We start from the raw sequence: 25,237 nt of genomic DNA, 5'->3' as shown, positions 1-25,237 counted from the left end.
CTGGCCGGGGTATCCTGGAAGGATATTGATCTCATCCCGTCAGTAGAGGATGCCTGGTCATTTTTTAAAAATGCCTTCCTCACCATCTTGAATAAGCATGCCCCATTCAAGAAATTTAGAACCAGGAACAGATATAGCCCTTGGTTCTCTCCTGACCTGACTGCCCTTAACCAACAGAAAAACATCCTATGGCGTTCTGCATTAGCATCGAACAGCCCCCGTGATATGCAACTTTTCAGGGAAGCCAGAAACCAATATACACAGGCAGTTAGAACAGCCAAGGCTAGCTTTTTCAAGCAGAAATTTGCTTCCTGCAACACAAATTCAAAAAAGTTCTGGGACACCGTAAAGTCCATGGAGAATAAGAACACCTCCTCCCAGCTTCCAACCGCTCTGAAGATAGGAAACACTGTCACCACCGACAAATCCACTATAATTGAGAATTTCAATAAGCATTTTTCTACGGCTGGCCATGCTTTCCACCTGGCTACCCCTACCCCGGACAACAGCACTGCCCTCCCCTCTGCTACTCGCCCAAGCCTTCCCCATTTCTCTTTCTCCCAAATACAGTCAGCTGATGTTCTTAATGAGCTGCAAAATCTGGACCCTTACAAATCAGCCGGGCTAGATAATCTGGACCCTTTCTTTCTAAAACTATCTGCTGAAATTGTTGCCACCCCTATTACTAGCCTCTTCAACCTCTCTTTCGTGTCGTCTGAGATCCCCAAAGATTGGAAAGCAGCTGCGGTTATCCCCCTCTTCAAAGGGGGGGACACCCTTGACCCTAACTGCTACAGACCTATATCTATCCTACCCTGCCTTTCTAAGGTCTTCGAAAGCCAAGTCAACAAACAGATTACCGACCATTTCGAATCACACCACACCTTCTCCGCTATGCAATCTGGTTTCAGAGCTGGTCATGGGTGCACCTCAGCCACGCTCAAGGTCATAAACGATATCGTAACCGCCATCGATAGGAAACAATACTGTGCAGCCGTATTCATTGACCTGGCCAAGGCTTTTGACTCTGTCAATCACCACATCCTCATTGGCAGACTCGACAGCCTTGGTTTCTCTAATGATTGCCTCGCCTGGTTCACCAACTACTTCTCTGATCGAGTTCAGTGTGTCAAATCGGAGGGTCTGTTGTCCGGGCCTCTGGCAGTCTCTATGGGGGTGCCACAGGGTTCAATTCTTGGACCGACTCTCTTCTCTGTTTACATCAATGATGTCGCTCTTGCTGCTGGTGATTCTCTGATCCACCTCTACGCAGACGACACTATTCTGTATACTTCTGGCCCTTCTCTTGACACTGTGTTAACAACCCTCCAGGCGAGCTTCAATGCCATACAACTCTCCTTCCGTGGCCTCCAACTGCTCTTAAATACAAGTAAAACCAAATGCATGCTCTTCAACCGATCGCTGCCTGCTCCTGCCCGCCTGTCCAACATCACTACTTTGGACGGCTCTGACTTAGAATATGTGGACAACTACAAATACCTAGGTGTCTGGTTAGACTGTAAACTCTCCTTCCAGACCCACATCAAACATCTCCAATCCAAAGTCAAATCTAGAATTGGCTTCCTATTCCGCAACAAAGCATCCTTTACTCATGCTGCCAAACATACCCTTGTAAAACTGACCATCCTACCAATCCTCGACTTCGGTGATGTCATTTACAAAATAGCCTCCAAAACCCTACTCAATAAATTGGATGCAGTCTATCACAGTGCCATCCGTTTTGTCACCAAAGCCCCATATACTACCCACCACTGCGACCTGTACACTCTCGTTGGCTGGCCCTCGCTTCATACTCGTCGCCAAACCCACTGGTTCCAGGTCATCTACAAGACCCTGCTAGGTAAAGTCCCCCCTTATCTCAGCTCGCTGGTCACCATAGCAGCACCTACCTGTAGCACGCGCTCCAGCAGGTATATCTCTCTAGTCACCCCCAAAACCAATTCTTCCTTTGGACGCCTCTCCTTCCAGTTCTCTGCTGCCAATGACTGGAACGAACTACAAAAATCTCTGAAACTGGAAACACCTATCTCCCTCACTAGCTCTAAGCACCAGCTGTCAGAGCAGCTCATAGATTACTGCACCTGTACATAACCCATCTACAATTTAGCCCAAACAACTACCTCTTTACCTACTGTATTTATTTATTAATTTATTTTGCTCCTTTGCACCCCATTATTTCTGTCTCTACTTTGCACTTTCTTCCACTGCAAACCAACCATTCCAGTGTTTTTTAGTTTTTATTTTACTTGCTGTGTTGTACTCACTTCGCCTCCATGGCCTTTTTATAATTTTATTTATTTATACATATATTTGTTTGCCTTCACCTCCCTTATCTCACCTCACTTGCTCACATTGTATATAGACTTTATTTTTTTCATCTGTATTATTGACTATATGTTTGTTTTACTCCATGTGTAACTATGTGTTGTTGTATGTGTCGAACTGCTTTGCTTTATCTTGGCCAGGTCGCAATTGTAAATGAGAACGTGTTCTCAATTTGCCTACCTGGTTAAATAAAGGTTAAATAAAAAAATAAAATAAATAAAATAAATAACCTGCTGCTAGCCAGGTGATAAATAACCTGCTGCTAGTCAGGTGACAAATAACCTGCTGCTAGTCAGGTGACAAATAACCTGCTGCTAGTCTGGTGATAAATAACCTGCTGCTAGCCAGGTGATAAATAACCTGCTGCTAGTCTGGTGATAAATAACCTGCTGCTAGCCAGGTGATAAATAACCTGCTGCTAGCCAGGTGATAAATAACCTGCTGCTAGTCAGGTGATAAATAACCTGCTGCTAGTCAGGTGATAAATAACCTGCTGCTAGTCAGGTGATAAATAACCTGCTGCTAGTCAGGTGACAAATAACCTGCTGCTAGTCAGGTGACAAATAACCTGCTGCTAGTCAGGTGACAAATAACCTGCTACTAGTCAGGTGACAAATAACCTACTACTAGTCAGGTGACAAATAACCTGCTACTAGTCAGGTGACAAATAACCTGCTACTAGTCAGGTGACAAATAACCTGCTACTAGTCAGGTGATAAATAACCTGCTACTAGTCAGGTGATAAATAACCTGCTACTAGTCAGGTGATAAATAACCTGCTACTAGTCAGGTGATAAATAACCTGCTACTAGTCAGGTGATAAATAACCTGCTACTAGTCAGGTGATAAATAACCTGCTACTAGTCAGGTGATAAATAACCTGCTACTAGTCAGGTGATAAATAACCTGCTACCAGTCAGGTGATAAATAACCTGCTACCAGTCAGGTGATAAATAACCTACTACCAGTCAGGTGATAAATAACCTACTACTAGTCAGGTGATAAATAACCTACTACTAGTCAGGTGATAAATAACCTACTACTAGTCAGGTGATAAATAACCTACTACTAGTCAGGTGATAAATAACCTACTACTAGTCAGGTGATGGCAAGAAATAACATACTATTTTAGCTACCAAAGCTTTGGGAAAGCCAGCCCGATGCATAAAGCCACCCAGTGGGCACCCTACGTCATTTTAAATGAGGAGAATTGGGTTTTATTTGGTTGACACATTGATGAATGAGATTACAATTTATTATCAAACATTCTAAAAGACCGCCAAAAGTTGGTAGATTTCCCAATGTTTTATCACTGCGCTTACAACCCTTTGAAGCACAACCAAATTCAAAATGGGATTGTCAGATATTTATACAACAAAACTTAAATGTGTTATCACTATGCTTCATCTGACAGCACAACCCAATGACCTGAATTGCAAATGAGATTATTAAAGTGCAAGTGAAGATCAAGATTATTAAAGCATTTGTGAAGATCCTCACAGACCTGCAAGCTTTGCATGCTATCTTGAACGTGTACGCTTTCTATGATGACATAAGACAACACGTATAGTTACAGTAACCTCAACATACTAAGGTTGAATATTACATTAGTTTGTAAGAGAGCCTTAAACATTTAGGCTCTATGCTGTATTACAAAAGTTATATTGAATTGTGTTTGATTGACACACAACCAAACGTCAACATTTAAAGGAGATCCATATACTGTTTGGATAGTTCCGTCTGTGCCACTGAGTCTGGCTTGAATTCCAGTCTGTCTACAAATTAATAATTGATATGTTGGATCCACATCGTCATTTCAAGTTAAAGAATAGGACTCAATTCAATCAAACTTTGAATCCAGTTTGAATCCAGTTTGAATCCAGTTTGTATCCAGTTTATATCCAGTTTGAATCCAGTTTGAATCCAATTGGTTTTGATTGAGTCATATTCTTTATGTATGGTCTATTTCAGATCAATCCTGGGTCCAATTTTAACAACAGCTGTTTATGACTCCCTAAACCTTATAAAGGCCTAAATAGCATTATTGATGATATAATTGATAAAGTATGGTTATATTTCATTTTCTCTGTTGAACCTACCCTTTGGAATAACTTTGATAGCAACAGTGAATCTGTCAAGTGGAGATTCCTCAACAATTATTCCCAACATAGCATTTTTTTTTCTTCTTATAGTGGATATTACGTTGAAGATCTGACATTGTTTCAAAGGTACAAATTCAACATATTTTAAACAAGGTTTGTCTATGTTGAAAATTGATTACCATGATGACTTAAACATGTGGTTGAAATTTCATCTTCAAAACAATAGTTGATGACTTTGTGCAAATCCATTATATTTTCCACGTTGATTTAACCCCTCCGTGCCCAGTGGGCAGTTAGTAACAGTGGAGCTCAGCTCACCAAAGGGGACGATGATTGGACAGGTGATGCTGTATGTCATGACCACAGTGAAGACACACATCATCCAGGCATAGGCCGCCCCGAACTGGAACTCATACGCCTGGTGCTGCAGAGCATAGAAATAGAGTTATAGAACTGGAATTCATACGCCTGGTGCTGCAGAGCGTAGAAATAGAGTTATAGAACTGGCATTCATACGCCTGGTGCTGCAGGGCATAGAAATAGAGTTATAGAACTGGAATTCATACGCCTGGTGCTGCAGAGCATAGAAATAAAGTTATAGAACTGGAACTCATACACTTGGTGCTGCAGAGAATAGAAATAGAGTTATAGAACTGGAACTCATACGCCTGGTGCTGCAGAGCATAGAAATAGAGTTACAGAACTGGAACTCATACGCCTGGTGCTGCAGAGCATAGAAATAGAGTTACAGAACTGGAACTCATACGCCTGGTGCTGCAGAGCATAGAAATAGAGTTACAGAACTGGAACTCATACGCCTGGTGCTGCAGAGCATAGAAATAGAGTTACAGAACTGGAACTCATACGCCTGGTGCTGCAGAGCATAGAAATAGAGTTACAGAACTGGAACTCATACGCCTGGTGCTGCAGAGCATAGAAATAGAGTTATAGAACTGGAACTCATACACTTGGTGCTGCAGAGCATAGAAATAGAGTTATAGAACTGGAACTCATACACTTGGTGCTGCAGAGCATAGAAATAGAGTTATAGAACTGCAACTCATATGCTTGATGATGCAGAGAGACACACATTAACAGGAGGATATTATTATATGTCCTTAGGGAAGCTTAAGTTCAACAAAAGCATAGCTTGTCAGGGTTGGGGTTCATGCCATTTCAACACAGTCAATTCAGGAAGTAAATTGAAATTGAAATTTCCTCATTGCAATTTCAGTTTACTTCCTGAATTGACTGGTTTTAAATGTATTTGACCCTGACCCAGTAGCACAGTGTTTCCCAACCCTGGTTCTCCAGGAGACCCAACAGTACACTGCAGTAACATATTTTTTATTTTTTTATTTTACCTTTATTTAACTAGGCAAGTCAGTTAAGAACAAATTCTTATTTTCAATGACGGCCTAGGAACAGTGGGTTAACTGCCTGTTCAGGGGCAGAACGACAGATTTGTACCTTGTCAGCTCGGGGATTTGAACTTGCAACCTTTCGGTTACTAGTCCAACGCTCTAACCACTAGGCTACCCTGCCGCCCCAGAGAGGAAGAGAGGAAGAGGCGAAGTGAGAGAATTGACTCCACCCCAAAATCTGTCCACATGAAAATACAGCGTTAACCAGTGGAAGTGGGGATTTTATGTATGGGGGTCATTGAGTGTCGAATTTGGTCAACATAAAATGTAATTGCTAATTTGCAACGTGAGGCTTATTTGATCGAATATAAGTTGTATTAGAGCGGTCAGTCGACTATCTTGTCAGTCCATAGATAATCTTAGATATAACTATTTTCATCCCAGTAGTGATGTAGTTTACGAGATTGACTAACTGAGGTCCTCCTGATCCACCAGGTGGCGCTCCTCTACTCACCCTCTTGACGTTGCGTCTCTCGGCAGCAGAGCGAGCCAGACACAACCGGGTCATATACATGAGCAGACCAGGGATCCTCAGCAGATCCATGGCGTTACCGATGAACGCCGACGCGATGACATAGTTCACAAAGAACGCCCCGTTGTCAGGCAGGAACACACACCTGGGGTGGGGGGGACAGGAAATGACATCACAACAATAACATACCTTTTTCACACTATAGTGCCAAACAGAAGCACACTACGCTGGATAGGATTTGTTCTGTTCTCTTCACATGATTCTTTCCAGCTCGGTTTCTGAAACGATGTGGGATGTGTAGCCAGGCCGGCCCAGTACGGGTCGGGACAACAGTGTGAAAGGGGATATTACAGACTTACTCCCTCCTAAATCACTATACTAAACCCAAAACAACAGCCAGTTCCACAAGGACACAATATGATGAGAGAATATGGAAGCTGTTCTGATTGGTCCAGAGGAGATAATTGTTACCTGACAAGGTAGGGCTAAGATAAGAACCACTACGTTAGACTATGAGGTGGGGCGAAGACAGGAAATTACATCACAACAACAATATTACTCAGTGAATCTCAGACCCTATTTACTCTGGATCTGAGACGATTGAACAGGTGTGGTAACTCATTCTAACCCTACTGGCCAGGTGTGGTAACTCATTCTAACCCTACTGGCCAGGTGTGGTAACTCATTCTAACCCTACTGGCCAGGTGTGGTAACTCATTCTAACCCTACTGGCCAGGTGTGGTAACTCATTCTAACCCTGCTGGCCAGGTGTGGTAACTCATTCTAACCCTACTGGCCAGGTGTGGTAACTCATTCTAACCCTGCTGGCCAGGTGTGGTAACTCATTCTAACCCTACTGGCCAGGTGTAGTAACTCATTCTAACCCTACTGGCCAGGTGTGGTAACTCATTCTAACCCTACTGGCCAGGTGTGGTAACTCATTCTAACCCTGCTGGCCAGGTGTGGTAACTCATTCTAACCCTACTGGCCAGGTGTGGTAACTCATTCTAACCCAACTGGCCAGGTGTGGTAACTCATTCTAACCCAACTGGCCAGGTGTGGTAACTCATTCTAACCCTACTGGCCAGGTGTGGTAACTCATTCTAACCCAACTGGCCAGGTGTGGTAACTCATTCTAACCCTCCTGGCCAGGTGTGGTAACTCATTCTAACCCTACTGGCCAGGTGTGGTAACTCATTCTAACCCTACTGGCCAGGTGTGGTAACTCATTCTAACCCTACTGGCCAGGTGTGGTAACTCATTCTAACCCAACTGGCCAGGTGTGGTAACTCATTCTAACCCTACTGGCCAGGTGTGGTAACTCATTCTAGCCCAACTGGCCAGACTCTAATCTGTTTCGGACTCGGTTCCACTGTGATTTTTCATTGTTCCCCTCTAATCAGGGACTGATTTAGACCTGGGAAACCAGGTGGGTGATTCCCCTCTAATCAGGGACTGATTTAGACTTGGGACACCAGGTGGGTGATTCCCCTCTAATCAGGGCCTGATTTAGACCTGGGACACCAGGTGGGTGATTCCCCTCTAATCAGGGACTGATTTAGACCTGGGACACCAGGTGGGTGATTCCCCTCTAATCAGGGCCTGATTTAGACCTGGGACACCAGGTGGGTGATTCCCCTCTAATCAGGGCCTGATTTAGACCTGGGACACCAGGTGGGTGATTCCCCTCTAATCAGGGCCTGATTTAGACCTGGGACACCAGGTGGGTGATTCCCCTCTAATCAGGGCCTGATTTAGACTTGGGACACCAGGTGGGTGATTCCCCTCTAATCAGGGCCTGATTTAGACCTGGGACACCAGGTGGGTGATTCCCCTCTAATCAGGGCCTGATTTAGACCTGGGACACCAGGTGGGTGCATTTATTGATCAGGTAGAACAGGAAACCAGCAGCATTCCGGACCTCGTGGGGTAAGATCAGAATACCCCTGGCTAGGCTGCTCGGGGTTCAGCCCTTCCTAAAAGACGACACTAAACAAACAGCTAGTTCCATAAGGGACACATCAGAGAATATGGAAGCTGCTCTGACTGTACATCATTGAAAGACAGATAATTGTTACAAGCAGCAGTAAGATATGACTGACAACTTTTACATGATGAGCCAGAACGAGGCCAGCAGAGACCACAGTGCACACGGTAAAGGTTCTCAGGTTGAGAGCCGACAGCCACCAGACGTACCATGAAGGTTGAGTTACTGCCGCTGAGTACTGTAAGGACATACCCATGCCACGTTCAACAATTACATCAGATGTCCAGGCATTCATCCAAAGTAATGTCTTGTGACTGACAATGTGGTCAAATCAATCAACTGTATTTTATTAAAGCCCTTTTTTTTTTACATCAGCTGATATCTCAAAGTGCTCTACAGAAACCCAGCCTAAAACCCCAAACAGCAAGCAACGCAGATGCAGAAAGTACAGCGGCTAGGAAAAACTCCCTCGATGCCAGGAACCTAAGAATGAAACTTGGAGAGGAACTAGGAGAGGCTACTTACTCAAACCTCACAGCAGCGTCGGCCAGGAAGCGCTTGTCAAACAGCCATCGGAAGAAAACATCCAGACTGGAAGGAGGAAGGAAACAGTTCTCAGAACGATAGGAGAGGTGGTTGATGATTGGATTAGAAACTCCATGACTGAGAATGGGCTCATAAAGGGACAGTTTCCTGCACCCAGATTAAGGCTAGTGAACCCAGATTAAGGCTAGTGAACCCAGATTAAGGCTAGTGATGGGCTCCATTGAGAGTGTCCGCATTCAGATTGGAAGGTTGGGAGTTCGATCCCTGGCAGAGTCATACCAGAGACAATTTAAAAATATACATACAGTAGAAGTCGGAAGTTTACATACACCTTAGCCAAATACGTTTAAACTCAGTTTTTCACAATTGCTGACAATTACATCCTAGTAAAAATCCCCTGTTTTAGGATCACCACTTTATTTTAAGAATGTGAAATGTCAGAATAATAGTAGAGAGATGATTTCTTTCAGATTTTATTTTCTTTCATCACATTCCCAGTGGGTCAGAAGTTTACATACTCAATTAGTATTTGTTAGCATTGCCTTTAAATTTTTTAACTTGGGTCAAACGTTTCGCGTAGCCTTCCCACAATAAGTTGGGTGAATTTTGTCCCATTCCTCCTGACAGAGCTGTTGTAACTGAGTCAGGTTTGTAGGCCTCTTTGCTCGCACACGCCTTTTCAGTTCTGCCCACAGATTTTCTATAGGATTGAGGTCAGTACCTTGACTTTGTTGTCCTTAAGCCATTTTACCACAACTTTGGAAGTATGCTTGGGGTCATTGTTCATTTGGAAGACCCATTCGCGACCAAGCTTTAACTTCCTGACTGATGTCTTGAGATGTTGCTTCAATATATCCACATAATTTTCTTTCCTCATGATGCCATCTCTTTTGTGAAGTGCACCAGCCGCTCCTGCAGCAAAGCACCCCCACAACATGATGCGGCCACCCCTGTGCTTCACGGTTGGGATGGTGTTCTTCAGCTTGCAAGCATCCCCCTTTTTCCTCCAAACATAACGATGGTCATTATGGCCAAACAGTTCTATTTTTGTTTCATCAGACCAGACTTTTTCTCCAAAAAGTATGATCTTTGTCCCCATGTGCAGTTGCAAACCGTAGTCTGGCTTTTTTATGGCAGTTTTGGAGCAGTGGCTTCTTCCTTGCTGAGCGGCATTTCAGGTTATGTCAATATAGCACTCGTTTTACTGTGGAAATAGATACTTTTGTACCTGTTTCCTCCAGCATCTTCACAAGGTCCTTTGCTGTTGTTCTGGGATTGATTTGCACTTTTCGCACCAAAGTACGTTCATCTCTAGGAGACAGAACACGTCTCCTTCCTGAGCGGTATGACGGCTGCGTGGTCCCATGGTGTTTATACTAGCGGTCTATTGTTTGTACAGATGAACGTGGTACCTTCAGGCGTTTGGAAATTGCTCCCAAGGATGAACCAGACTTGTGGAGGTCTACAATTATTTTTCTGACGTCTTGGCTGATTTCTTTTGATTTTCCCATGATGTCAAGCAAAGAGGCACTGAGTTTGAAGGTAGGCCTTGAAATACATCCACAGGTACACCTCCAATTGACTCAAAGGATGTCAAGTAGCCTATCAGAAACTTCTAAAGCCATGACATTTTCTGGAATTTTCCAAGCTGTTTAAAGGCACAGTCAACTTAGTGTATGTAAACTTCTGACCCACTGGAATTGTGATACAGTGAATTATAAGTGAAATAATCTGTCTGTAAACAATTGTTGGAACAATTACTTGTGTCATGCACAAAGTAGATGTCCTAACCGACTTGCCAAAACTATAGTTAGTTAACAAGAAATTTGTGGAGTGGTTGAAAAACAAGTTATAATGACTCCAACCTAAGTATAAGTAAACTTCCAACTTCAACTGTGTATATATGTATACATATATATATGTATGTACAGTATAAAAAGGTAGCACATGATTGGTTCCTAATGGAGGGAAATGTGTCTGTGATTATTAATTCTACATTTAATAAAAACTGTTGCACCTACAAACTCCTTCAGTCCAAATGGATCTAAATGTAACGGTCACATTACGGACTCTGTTGCCTCGTTTTAATACGACGTCTAGAATTTAAGCAAGGTTTGGGCAAAACACTGGGTCTGACGACCCTAATGCTAACGACCTTAAAGCTAACGACCCTAATGCTAACGACGCTGATGCTAACGACGCTGATGCTAACGACCCTAATGCTAACGACCCTAATGCTAACGACCCTAATGCTAACGACCCTAATGCTAACGACCTTAATGCTAACGACGCTGATGCTAACGACCCTAATGCTAACGACCCTAATGCTAACGACCTTAATGCTAACGACGCTGATGCTAACGACCCTAATGCTAACGACGCTGATGCTAACGACCCTAATGCTAACGACCCTAATGCTAACGACCCTGATGCTAACGACGCTGATGCTAACGACCCTAATGCTAACGACCCTAATGCTAACGACCTTAATGCTAACGACCTTAATGCTAACGACGCTGATGCTAACGACCCTGATGCTAGCGACCCTGATGCTAACGACCCTGTCCAAAATTTCGTTATAGTGGTTCTCGGTAAGGACTGGACGGATCATGACGAGAGGCGCGGGGGAGTGTGTTGTGTACCTCCAACCAAATTGATTTCCCAATTTAAAATGTTCATGGACGATAACGAAGACATGTAGTACCTGCTGAGTCCTAGAGAGGGCAGCAGTAAGACCATGAAGATGAGGAAGGTGTAACATTTATGCATGGTTGTCCTGTTCTCTCCAGACCTATTAGAATACACGGAAAGTCAAAACGATCAACATTACACATTGAGAAATACAGAGTACAAGAGCTATCCGCTCTAGCAAGTTAGCCAGGTCCCAGATCAGTTTGTGCTGGTTTTGCCAACTCCTACATAGTGACAAACAGATCTGGGACCAGACGTGTTCGATACACAGTGGGGGAAAAAATATCAACATTAGTACGTGTGTGTGTGTGAGTGGTACCGTGTCCAGTGTGTGTGTGAGTGGTACCGTGTCCAGTGTGTGTGTGTGAGTGGTACCGTGTCCAGTGTGTGTGTGTGAGTGGTACCGTGTCCAGTGTGTGTGTGTGAGTGGTACCGTGTCCAGTGTGTGTGTGTGAGTGGTACCGTGTCCAGTGTGTGTGTGTGAGTGGTACCGTGTCCAGTGTGTGTGTGTGTGAGTGGTACCGTGTCCAGTGTGTGTGTGTGTGAGTGGTACCGTGTCCAGTGTGTGTGTGTGAGTGGTACCGTGTCCAGTGTGTGTGTGTGAGTGGTACCGTGTCCAGTGTGTGTGTGTGAGTGGTACCGTGTCCAGTGTGTGTGTGTGAGTGGTACCGTGTCCAGTGTGTGTGTGAGTGGTACCGTGTCCAGTGTGTGTGTGAGTGGTACCGTGTCCAGTGTGTGTGTGTGTGTGAGTGGTACCGTGTCCAGTGTGTGTGTGTGAGTGGTACCGTGTCCAGTGTGTGTGTGAGTGGTACCGTGTCCAGTGTGTGTGTGTGAGTGGTACCGTGTCCAGTGTGTGTGTGTGTGGTACCGTGTCCAGTGGGCCTCGAAGAAGGCCGAGTAGTATACGATGGTGGGTAGCAGGGCGGAGAAGGCCCACAGCAGCAGGGTGGGGAAGAACTGGGTCACGATGGGGTTCTGGAGGAAAAGAGAGAGGAGGAAGAAGAGGGAGGAGGAAGGAAACATTGCAGATCAAGGTTAACCGATAAGGTTAGGAATAGTACACATATTAATGCCCTTTTCCCACTATAGTGTCAACCAAACCGTACTCTGCTGGCTCTGATAGTTCAAGCTGAGGCTGCCTCCCAAATAGGACTTAATTTCTTTAAATAGTGCACTAAATAGGGAATAGGGTGCCATAATAGGGAATAGGGTGTCATAATAGGGTGCCATTTGGGACGCCGTCTGATGGTCGACCTCCTGAGCTTCACTAAGAGGGGTCAAAGGTGACTCACGTTGAGGTACTCGACAGGCTTGGTGACGTTGAACTTGTCCATGGTGGAGATGATGATGGCGGGGGTTGTGAGGAAGAAGAGGAGGAGGAAGAGGATACAGTTGATGATGAAGCATCTCAGCCACCAGGGGAACCCTCCGACTGACAGATGCTCCCTGGGAGAAACAAGGAGATGACAGGTCAATCTATCAATCAATCAATCAATCACCAGGGGAACCCTCCTACTGACAGATGCACCCTGGGAGAAACAAGGAGATGACAGGTCAATCTATCAATCAATCACCAGGGGAACCCTCCTACTGACAGATGCACCCTGGGAGAAACATGAAGAGGACAGGTCAATCAATCCAAGAATAGAATAGAACTTTGCTGTCCATATGTTGGGCCAGGTGTTTGGTTGGGCCAGGTGTTGGGTTTGGTTGGGCCAGGTGTTTGATTGGGTTTGGTTGGGCCAGGTGTTTGGTTGGGCCAGGTGTTTGGTTGGGCCAGGTGTTTGGTTGGGCCAGCTGTTTGGGCCAGGTGTTTGGTTGGGCCAGGTGTTTGGTTGGGTTTGGTTGGGCCAGGTGTTTGGTTGGGTTTGGTTGGGCCAGGTGTTTGGTTGGGCCAGGTGTTTGGTTGGGCCAGGTGTTTGGTTGGGCCAGGTGTTTGGTTGGGTTTGGTTGGGCCAGGTGCTTGGTTGGGTTTTTCTACCCTGCATTTCCATCATTCGACCTCAAGAGGCTGAAAAAGCACCTTCTCACAGCACTTGTCATTTAATACCATGATCACCTGACGGGGGGGGGGGGGGGCACAAAAGAAATGGAACTCATGAGGAGCCGCAGTGTCTCGTGGGTCTGCGTACCACATCCATTACCCCCCCCCCCCCCAGCGAGAAAACATTTAAGTGGCCTCTGTCATGACAGCAAAGATTTAAAAATAAATGTAACGTTCATTTCCTGCAATTATACACATTTTGCCTAAGGGTTGAGGCAAATGTTTGCAGTTTTTAATAAGATAACTGACGAGTGACTGTTGATGCATAAGTACTATTATCATGTAATTGGTCCCCAGGCCTACAAAAGGGGGGGGCTGCAGGCCTCCAGTTGCCCATCTAACTGAATTATCCAATTAGTCTCAAATAAATTCCCAACCATGTGGACCGACTTAAAATGAAAATGTTTGCCAACACTTATTCTCATCAGCAGCCTACGCTTTAGCCTAATGCATCAAATTATTAGCCGGGGATATTATCAAAATAAACCTTTAACTTATTCATGGTCTTTTATCAACATTATATGGGAATAATAGGCATTTTATCTGCGAAAACGTAGTCTATTTCTGAACAAAGTAACCATTTTCATTTCACTATATAAATACATGTAAAAACATGAAGGCTGAGGATCTGGCTTTTGCAAGCGCCAACATATCTCTGGAAAAAGTTGACAATCCCAAAATGCGCTCATTCATTAACACACATGTCAAGAACAGAGGCGGAGTCTGGAGAAGAAAGAAATGATCTCCATAATAACAGACAAAACCACTGACACACAAGACCAATGTGTTCTTCTGTTGTAGGACAGATAGGTGTTGTTCTGGCTGAAACACAAGACCAATGTGTTCTTCTGTTGTAGGACAGATAGGTGTTGTTCTGGCTGAAACAACAAGACCAATGTGTTCTTCTGTTGTAGGACAGATAGATGTTGTTCTGGCTGAAACACAAGACCAATGTGTTCTTCTGTTGTAGGACAGATAGGTGTTGTTCTGGCTGAAACACAAGACCAATGTGTTCTTCTGTTGTAGGACAGATAGGTGTTGTTCTGGCTGAAACACAAGACCAATGTGTTCTTCTGTTGTAGGACAGATAGGTGTTGTTCTGGCTGAAACACAAGACCAATGTGTTCTTCTGTTGTAGGACAGATAGATGTTGTTCTGGCTGAAACACAAGACCAATGTGTTCTTCTGTTGTAGGACAGGTAGATGTTGTTCTGGCTGAAACACAAGACCAATGTGTTCTTCTGTTGTAGGACAGATAGGTGTTGTTCTGGCTGAAACACAAGACCAATGTGTTCTTCTGTTGTAGGACAGGTAGATGTTGTTCTGGCTGAAACACAAGACCAATGTGTTCTTCTGTTGTAGGACAGATAGGTGTTGTTCTGGCTGAAACACAAGACCAATGTGTTCTTCTGTTGTAGGACAGATAGATGTTGTTCTGGCTGAAACACAAGACCAATGTGTTCTTCTGTTGTAGGACAGATAGATGTTGTTCTGACTGAAACACAAGACCAATGTGTTCTTCTGTTGTAGGACAGATAGATGTTGTTCTGGCTGAAACACAAGACCAATGTGTTCTTCTGTTGTAGGACAGATAGATGTTGTTCTGACTGAAACACAAGACCAATGTGTTCTTCTGTTGTAGGACAGATAGATGTTGTTCTGGCTGAAACACAAGACCAATGTGTTCTTCTGTTGTAGGACAGATAGATGTTGTTCTGGCTGAAACACAAGACCAATGTGTTCTTCTGTTGTAGGACAGATAGATGTTGTTCTGGCTGAAACACAAGACCAATGTGTTCTTCTGTTGTAGGACAGATAGATGTTGTTCTGGCTGAAACACAAGACCAATGTGTTCTTCTGTTGTAGGACAGATAGATGTTGTTCTGGCTGAAACACAAGACCAATGTGTTCTTCTGTTGTAGGACAGATAGATGTTGTTCTGGCTGAAACACAAGACCAATGTGTTCTTCTGTTGTAGGACAGATAGATGTTGTTCTGGCTGAAACACAAGACCAATGTGTTCTTCTGTTGTAGGACAGATAGATGTTGTTCTGGCTGAAACACAAGACCAATGTGTTCTTCTGTTGTAGGACAGGTAGATGTTGTTCTGGCTGAAACACAAGACCAATGTGTTCTTCTGTTGTAGGACAGATAGATGTTGTTCTGGCTGAAACACAAGACCAATGTGTTCTTCTGTTGTAGGACAGATAGATGTTGTTCTGGCTGAAACACAAGACCAATGTGTTCTTCTGTTGTAGGACAGATAGGTGTTGTTCTGGCTGAAACACAAGACCAATGTGTTCTTCTGTTGTAGGACAGATAGATGTTGTTCTGACTGAAACACAAGACCAATGTGTTCTTCTGTTGTAGGACAGATAGATGTTGTTCTGGCTGGAACACAAGACCAATGTGTTCTTCTGTTGTAGGACAGATAGATGTTGTTCTGGCTGAAACACAAGACCAATGTGTTCTTCTGTTGTAGGACAGATAGGTGTTGTTCTGGCTGAAACACAAGACCAATGTGTTCTTCTGTTGTAGGACAGATAGATGTTGTTCTGGCTGAAACACAAGACCAATGTGTTCTTCTGTTGTAGGACAGATAGATGTTGTTCTGGCTGAAACACAAGACCAATGTGTTCTTCTGTTGTAGGACAGATAGATGTTGTTCTGGCTGAAACACAAGACCAATGTGTTCTTCTGTTGTAGGACAGGTAGATGTTGTTCTGGCTGAAACACAAGACCAATGTGTTCTTCTGTTGTAGGACAGATAGGTGTTGTTCTGGCTGAAACACAGGACCAATGTGTTCTTCTGTTGTAGGACAGGTAGGTGTTGTTCTGGCTGAAACACAAGATCTGTGCCGCGACACAATCCTGTCGGACCTCTACGGAGAATTCCTTCAACCTCATGGCTTGGTTTTTGCTCTGACATGCACTGTCAACTGTGGGACCTTATATAGACAGGTGTGTGCCTTTCCAAATCATGTCCAATCAATAGAATTTACCACAGGTGGACTCCAATCAAGTTGTAGAAACATCTCAAGGATGATCAATGGAAACAGGATGCACCTGAGCTCAATTTTGAGTCTCATAGCAAAGGGCCTGAATATTTATGTAAATAATATATTTCTGTATGTAATGTTTGTATACATTTGCAAAAATGTCTAAAAACCTGTTTTCACTTTGACATTATGGGATATTGTGTGTAGATTGATGAGGAATTGTTTTAATTTAATATATTTTAGAATAAGGCTGTAATGTAACAAAATGTTGAAAAAGTCAAAGGTCTGAATACTTTCCGAATGCACTGTGATAAACAGATCTGTGGTGTAAATGGGAAGGTGGACACGGCACAGAAGGAGCAAAGGAGACGAAACCAAAAGACAACATGAGAACAAGCGGACATAAAAGCTCAGAAAAAAACAAAAAACAATTCTTGCAATAAAGGCCTTTGGAAAATCATATTAAATTGGATATATCGCCCAACAATACTTCACATATATACAGGACTGAGCCTGACACCTAGTGATGGTGCCAGATACGTACCGCCTCAGCGGTGAGGTAATTTGATACTGGCACTCAGCAGATGGATAATCCTCTAGGAGGGGGGACAGAGACGGTTTCTCTAAAGTGGATGGAAATGGAATTACCCCAAGCTCTTAGATACTTAGAGGTGATTCTCTACATGTATCAAAGTCAAATAGATTCCCACAGGTACACTATTAACATCTGGTATAGGTGATGTCATCCTGACACACTCCCTGAGTTAAGATAACTGCTGTTCCAACCAGAACACAGTCTGGATGTCTGGTGGTGACGTCATAACACACTCCACTGTCTGGTGGTGACATCATAACACACTCCATAATTCTGGTGGTGACATCATAACACACTCCACATTCTGGTGGTGACATCATAACACACTCCACATTCTGGTGGTGACATCATGACACACTCCACATTCTGGTGGTGACATCATGACACACTCCACATTCTGGTGGTGACATCATGACACACTCCACATTCTGGTGGTGACATCATGACACACTCCACATTCTGGTGGTGACATCATGACACACTCCACATTCTGGTGGTGACATCATGACACACTCCACATTCTGGTGGTGACATCATGACACACTCCACATTCTGGTGGTGACATCATGACACACTCCACATTCTGGTGGTGACATCATGACACACTCCACATTCTGGTGGTGACATCATGACACTCCACATTCTGGTGGTGACATCATGACACACTCCACATTCTGGTGGTGACATCATAACACACTCCACATTCTGGTGGTGACATGACACACTCCACATTCTGGTGGTGACATCATGACACACTCCACATTCTGGTGGCGACATCATAACACACTCCACATTCTGGTGGTGACATCATAACACACTCCACAGTCTGGTGGTGACATCTTAACACACTGAACTCCCCAGAGAGGAAACTGAGTACATTAATCTGTGCTGTGATCTGTATTTGTTGTGGATCCTCATTAGTTCCTGCCAAGGCAGCAGCTACTCTTCCTGGGGTTTATTATGGATCCCCATTAGTTCCTGCCAAGGCGGCAGCTACTCTTTCTGGGGTTTATTATGGATCCCCATTAGTTCCTGCCAAGGCAGCAGCTACTCTTCCTGGGGTTTATTATGGATCCCCATTAGTTCCTGCCAAGGCAGCAGCTACTCTTCCTGGGGTTTATTATGGATCCCCATTAGTTCCTGTCAAGGCAGCAGCTACTCTTCCTGGGGTCAAGCAAAATGAAGGCAGTTATAGAATTATAAAAACATTACAATACAGGCCACTCCACCACTAACCTACAATACAAAATCCATGTGTACGTGTGTCTATAGTGTGTATGTTATCGTGTGTGTGTTTATGTGTGTGTGTGTGTGTGTGTGTGTGTGTGTGTGTGTGTATGAATGTGTCTGTGCCTGTGTTTGTGTCTCTTCACAGTCCCCGGTGTTCAATAGAGTGTATTTTTATCTGTTTTTTTAAATCCAATTTTACTGCGTGCATCAGTTCCAGTCACGGAACACAGCCGTGCTGCCCTGTTCTGAGCCAATTGCAATTTTCCTAAGTCCCTCTGTGGCACCTGACCACACGACTGAACAGTAGTCCACGTGCAACAAAACCAGGGCCTGTAGGATCTGCCTTGTTGATAGTGTTGTTAAGAAGGTAGAGCAGCGCTTTATTATGGACAGACTTCTCCCCTTCTTAGCTACTGTTGTATCAATATGTTTTGACCATGATAGTTTACAATCCAGGGTTACTCCAAGCAGTTTAGTCACCTCAACTTGCTCAATTTCCACATTATTCATTACAATATTTAGATTAGGTTTTCGTGAATGATTTGTACCAAATACTTTTTTGTTTTTGAAATATTCAGGACTAACTTATTCCTTGCCACCCATTATGAAACTAACTGCAGCTCTTTAAGTGTTTCAGTGATTTCACTCACTGTAGTAGCTGACTTGTATAGTGTTGAGTCATCTGCATACATAGACACACTGGCTTTACTCAAAGCCAATGGCATAAGTAAAGATTGAAAAAAGTAAGGGGCCTAGACAGCTTCCCTGGGGAATTCCTGATTCTACCTGGATTATGTTGGAGAGGCTTCCATTAAAGAACACCCTCTGTGTTCTGTTAGACGGGTAACTCTTTATCCACAATATAGCAGGGGGATGTGAAGCCATAACACATACGTTTTTCCAGCAGCAGACTATAAGCGATAATGTCTAAAGCCACACTGAAGTCTAATAAAGTAGGCACGGAAATATTTCTATCATAAATTTCTCCCAGCCAATCATCAGTCGTTTGTGTAAGTGCTGTGCTTGTTGAATGTCCTTCCCTATAAGCGTGCTGAAAGTCTGTTGTCAATTTGTTTACTCTAAAATAACCCTATCTGGTCAAACACCATTTTTTTCAAAAAGTTTACTAAGGGTTGGTAACAGGCTGATTTACTGGCTCAAATAGCCGACCAAAGGGGCTTTACTATTCTTAGGTAGCGGAATGACTTTAGCTTCCCTCCAGGCCTTAGGGCACACACTCTCTAGTAGGCTTAAATTGGCAAATGGGAGTGGCAATATCGTGTGCAATTATCCTCAGTCATTTTCCATCCAGATTGTCAGACCCCGGCAGCTTGTCATTGTTGATAGACAACCTCTTCTACACTCACTTTACAGAATTCAAAATTACAACGCTTGTCTTTCATAATTTGGTCAGATATACTTGGATGTGTAGTGTCAGCGTTTGTTGCTAGCATGTGATGCCTAACTTCGCTAATCTTGCCAATTAACAAAATTATTTAAGTAGTTTGCAATATCAGAGGGCTTTGTGATTAATGAGCAATCCGATTCAATGAATGATGGAGCTGAGTTTGCCTTTTTGCCCAAAATGTAATTGAAGGAGCTCCAAAACTTTTTTACTACCATTCTTTTATCATTTATCTTAGTTTCATAGTTTAGTTTCTCCTTCTATTTATTCAGTTTAGTCACATGATTTCTCAATTTGCCAATCGGCCAATCGGTTGTGCAGCCAGACTTATTTGCCATTCCTTTTTGCCTCATCCCTCAACCACACAATTGTTAAATTCCTCATCAATCCACGGGGATTTAACAGTTTTTACAGTCATTTTCTTAATGGGTGTTTATTAGTAACTGGAATAAGCAATTTCATAAATGTGTGAAGTGCAGCGTCTGGTTACTCCTCATTACACACCATGGACCAACAAATATTATTTACATCAACAACATAGGAATCACTACAAAACGTATTGTATGACCTCTTATACACTATATTAGGCCCAGTCTTTGGAACATTGGTTTTCCTAGATATGGCTACTATATTGTGATCAATACATCTGATGGATCTGGATGCTGCTTTCAAGCACATTTCTGCAGCATTAGTAAAGATGTGATCAATACATGTTGATGATTTCATTCCTGTGCTGTTTGTAACTACCCTGGTAGGTTGACTGATAGCCTGAACCAGGTTGCAGGCACTGGTTACAGTTTGAAGCTTTCTCTTGAGTAGCAACATGATGAATATTTAAATCTCCAAGAAAATATACATCTCTGTTGATATCACATACATTATCAAGCATTTCACACATATTATCCAGATACTGACTGTTAGCACTTGGTGGTCTATAGCAGCTTCCCACCAGAATGGGCTTTAGGTGAGGCAGATGAACCTGTAGCCATATTACTTCAACAGTATTTACCATGAGATCGTCTCTAATCTTTACAGGAATGTGGTTCTGAATATAAACAGCAACACCTCCACCATTGGCATTTCTGTATTTTCTGTAGATGTTATAACCATGTACAGTGGGGAGAACAATTATTCTGTGTGTTTCGGGTCGTTGTCATGCTGGAAGACCACGACCCATCTTCAACACCTCCACCTTTGGTATTTCTGCATTTTCGGTAGATGTTATAACCATGTATATTATAATATATGATTTCATGAACCTTGTTTAAGCTACATATATTAACGTGGGCCATTTCTAGCACTTTTCTGGGATGCTTGCTTGTTTTCATTGGTAGACATGCTCATGTTGTTTATGTTAGTGCCGGGTGAGCTGCACACAGTTGTCTTCCTACTAGGACACACCACCTCAGTGCTAACAGTATAACTCTAGTTCAGAGGCTCATGATTACTGCAGACAATAGCTGTAGGATCAGCAGAGGCATTCAGGGCCGTTAGAGGGACATAAATTAAGTTACTTGCATTGTGTCTTCCAGCGCCGCTGGGATAATGTACATTTGGTGCAGATTTATGACGACTCATTGTCACAATGGTAGGGATTAACTGAGCTGGGCTTGGATCATTGATAAGTCATTGTCTCAACGCAGTCTTGAAAATGCTGTGAGAGGATCCAGGAACCCAAATGATTTGGTAGGATCCCATCCTCTGCGTGTGTGTTAATTCTCACCAGTAGACGTTCTGTGGGTCTGGTGCGTAGCCGACCGTCCAGGAGTACGTGTGAAGGTGCTGGCTGAAGGAGGAAGACTTGGGTTCCCTCTGACAGTGGCAGCCCTGACACTTACACGCATTGTAATCCTTCAGGATACTGAACAGGGAAACATTTAGGAAGACGACTTGATTTATGGTTACCAAACGCACAAAAAATGACAAACCTTGATTTCCAGCTTTCTCACATTCATTCGAATATCAGAGTGATGAACGAGACTTGGAAGAATGGGAATTAGAGACTACAAAAACGCTACCATTCCCACTGACGCTACCATTCCCACTGACGCTAACATTCCCACTGACGCTACCATTCCCACTGACGCTACCATTCCCACTAACGCAACCATTCCCACTAACGCAACCATTCCCACTAACGCAACCATTCCCACTAACGCTACCATTCCCACTAACGCAACCATTCCCACTAACGCTACCATTCCCACTAACGCTACCATTCCCACTAACGCTACCATTCCCACTAACATACTGTCTCACTCTCCCACGGACACAAACACACTCTCTCTTACATGGCGGTCATGGCTTCGTTCTGGAAGGTAACGAAGGCCATTCCCAGTGGTTTACTGTTGACCTTCTCTTTCTCCTTCCTGTACTCCTCCTTCAGCTTGGACTCCAGCTTGGTGTAGTAACTCACTGCCTCCTCCTGTAGAATAGAGATGGTTAGTTAGGGGACTTCCAGCTTGGTGTAGTAACTCACTGCCTCCTGTAGGATAGAGATGGTTAGTTAGGGGACTTCCAGCTTGGTGTAGTAACTCACTGCCTCCTCCTGTAGAATAGAGATGGTTAGTTAGGGGGCCTCCAGCTTGGTGTAGTAACTCACTGCCTCCTCCTGTAGGATAGAGATGGTTAGTTAGGGGACTTCCAGCTTGGTGTAGTAACTCACTGCCTCCTCCTGTAGGATAGAGATGGTTAGTTAGGGGACTTCCAGCTTGGTGTAGTAACTCACTGCCTCCTCCTGTAGGATAGAGATGGTTAGTTAGGGGACTTCCAGCTTGGTGTAGTAACTCACTGCCTCCTCCTGTAGAATAGAGATGGTTAGTTAGGGGGCCTCCAGCTTGGTGTAGTAACTCACTGCCTCCTCCTGTAGAATAGAGATGGTTAGTTAGGGGACTTCCAGCTTGGTGTAGTAACTCACTGCCTCCTCCTGTAGAATAGAGATGGTTAGTTAGGGGACTTCCAGCTTGGTGTAGTAACTCACTGCCTCCTCCTGTAGAATAGAGATGGTTAGTTAGGGGACTTCCAGCTTGGTGTAGTAACTCACTGCCTCCTAGGCTAGAGGTTGGACACCTAGCCTAACCCTCTGGGTTATGGGCTAGGGGTTGGACACCTAGCCTAGACCTCTGGGTTATGGGCTAGGGGTTGGACACCCAGCCCTCTGGGTTATGGGCTAGGGGTTGGACACCCAGCCCTCTGGGTTATGGGCTAGGGGTTGGACACCTAGCCTAGCCCTCTGGGTTATGGGCTAGGGGTTGGACACCTAGCCTAGCCCTCTGGGTTATGGGCTAGGGGTTGGACACCTAGCCCTCTGGGTTATGGGCTAGGGGTTGGACACCTAGCCTAGCCCTCTGGGTTATGGGCTAGGGGTTGGACACCTAGCCTAGCCCTCTGGGTTATGGGCTAGGGGTTGGACACCTAGCCCTCTGGGTTATGGGCTAGGGGTTGGACACATATCATAGACTCTCAGATCTAGGGGGTATGTCTCTGGTATAATTTGAGATTCAGGGCTTGTCCCACCTGCTCACAGCCCTCAATACAGCAGCAGAGGGGTAGGTCTTACCTGCTCACAGCCCTTGATGATACAGCAGCAGAGGTGGCCACAGGGTTTGGGGTTGATCATGGTAGGGATGTGCTCCTTGGACTGCAGGTCTGTAAAGAACTTCTTGCTACGCGCGGTCTTCTTCCTGTTTACAGAACACATGACCATGTCACATGACAGCACGCATGATCACATCACATGACCAGATACACAGCTCATTGGACAAATGAGCGTTGCTCAAAGAGGTCTCATCTTTGAATCTGTGTCATGATGGCGTCTGTGACAGCACGGGCCGTTAAGACCATCTCCATTTTAAAGTAGTCCATTTCTGTATTTTTCTTTGGTTGAAAAAAAAAGTGTAAATCTAAATATTGGTGATTTAGCGCCACCTGCAGTGTTGGAGTGCTGAACCAAATCTTGTGTCATTTATACATTGTGGCCACTAGATGGCGGTGATATAACTTAAAGCCATTTACAAACCATAGTACCCCATTTGAAAAACAAAAAGGATATCTGATCATTGGCTGACCGCTCCCAACCTATAGGAATCCCCACCAAGTTGACTACTTTAAAATGGTGGAATCCCTCAATGGCAATGTCCATGCAAAAAAAAAAAAAATACGGGTTATATCCAAGTTGAGTCCTGTGGTATTGCTACAGACAGTGACACAGTCAAGCAGAGAAACGACTTACTTTTCTGAGTTGAGGGACATCAGCTTGGCCACATCGTAGCAGATACGAGCCTCTAGAACGCAGCAGTTTTCATAGGCCTGTCTGTACGGAGAGAGAGAGAGACAGACAAGACGGAAGAGACACAGAAGAGATTAAAGTTATGGACACGTAGCAATCTGTATGTAGAAGTCTACAGCAGGTCCCTCAAACCCCCTCGCTGGCTAAAGTCTCTCCGATGTCTCAGTACTATAATATAAATCGCCATTGAGCAGACGCTTTTATCCGAAGCAACTTAGTCACGCGTGAATCATTTTTTCCCCCCCGTGTGGGTTGCTCCTGCGGGAATTGAACCCACGACCCTTGACGTTTGCCCAGCACCATGCTCTACCGACTGAGGAACACATGTATCACAGACATAGAAATAGAATGACTAGAACGGGGGGGGGTCCTCAGTACGCACATTAAGTACACTCAATTCGGACACAGGGCCACCCAGCACAGGAGGTTAAAGGTTAAACTCCACACCACTTTACAACCTCATTATGTTTGGTCTACCTGATGACATCGGCAAAAAGTTAAACACTTCATGAGATTGGCAGTGATGTGTTTTCATATATAGACTCTGGTTTGGTGCTGAGATAATGGACAGAAACATGATGTTTCATATATAGACTCTGGTTTGGTGCTGAGATAATGGACAGAAACATGATGTTTCATATTTAGACTCTGGTTTGGTGCTGAGATAATGGACAGAATCATGATGTTTCATATATAGACTCTGGTTTGGTGCTGAGATAATGGACAGGAGGTTGAAAAGTGGTGGAGTTGCCCTTTAATGTGAATGGCACTGTCTGTTCTAGTCATTCTGTTTCTATGGTCACAGTGACCACAGCCACTAACTATACAGGACGACAACACGATGACAGATTAGTGGATTAGAATTACAAAGCCTTTCAAATTGAGGACATGATGTAACTTCCTTATTCTAGTGATCTAATGTTATCATCTTCACTATTACAGGACTGTAATCCAATGACATTGTATTACATCAAAACAATCAATTGTGTACCAATTAAATTGGTATCCTGTCCTAAGATGTCACACGTGGGTCTCTCTCTCTCTGAGGCTTCTGGCCAAATCTCACGTGGGTCTCTGTCTCTCTCTCTCACTGGCTGAAGTCTCTCTC

At 44.0% G+C, this 25,237-nt stretch overlaps 1 protein-coding gene across 3 annotated transcripts in view; it reads right to left on the bottom strand.

The window, feature by feature from the left end:
* LOC139580508 (CSC1-like protein 2) overlaps window positions 1-25,237 on the bottom strand; it is a 111,451-nt gene that overhangs the window by 16,687 nt on the left and 69,527 nt on the right. For all 3 annotated transcript variants that reach the window (XM_071409269.1, XM_071409270.1, XM_071409271.1), the window contains 10 exons: window positions 24,073-24,153; window positions 23,401-23,524; window positions 22,133-22,266; window positions 21,565-21,702; window positions 12,861-13,014; window positions 12,437-12,543; window positions 11,582-11,668; window positions 8,857-8,922; window positions 6,327-6,489; window positions 4,767-4,872 (listed from right to left, as the gene is read on the bottom strand). In XM_071409269.1, coding sequence (XP_071265370.1) covers window positions 4,767-4,872; window positions 6,327-6,489; window positions 8,857-8,922; window positions 11,582-11,668; window positions 12,437-12,543; window positions 12,861-13,014; window positions 21,565-21,702; window positions 22,133-22,266; window positions 23,401-23,524; window positions 24,073-24,153 — 1,160 coding nt within the window. The remainder of the gene's footprint in view (window positions 1-4,766; window positions 4,873-6,326; window positions 6,490-8,856; window positions 8,923-11,581; window positions 11,669-12,436; window positions 12,544-12,860; window positions 13,015-21,564; window positions 21,703-22,132; window positions 22,267-23,400; window positions 23,525-24,072; window positions 24,154-25,237) is intronic.

The sequence above is a fragment of the Salvelinus alpinus genome, chromosome 7 (genome assembly GCF_045679555.1).
Source record: "Salvelinus alpinus chromosome 7, SLU_Salpinus.1, whole genome shotgun sequence".
NCBI classification, from domain to species: Eukaryota; Metazoa; Chordata; class Actinopteri; order Salmoniformes; family Salmonidae; genus Salvelinus; species Salvelinus alpinus.
The sequence above is the reverse complement of the archived record's forward strand: the minus strand, read 5'-3'. Positions and strand labels throughout refer to the sequence as shown.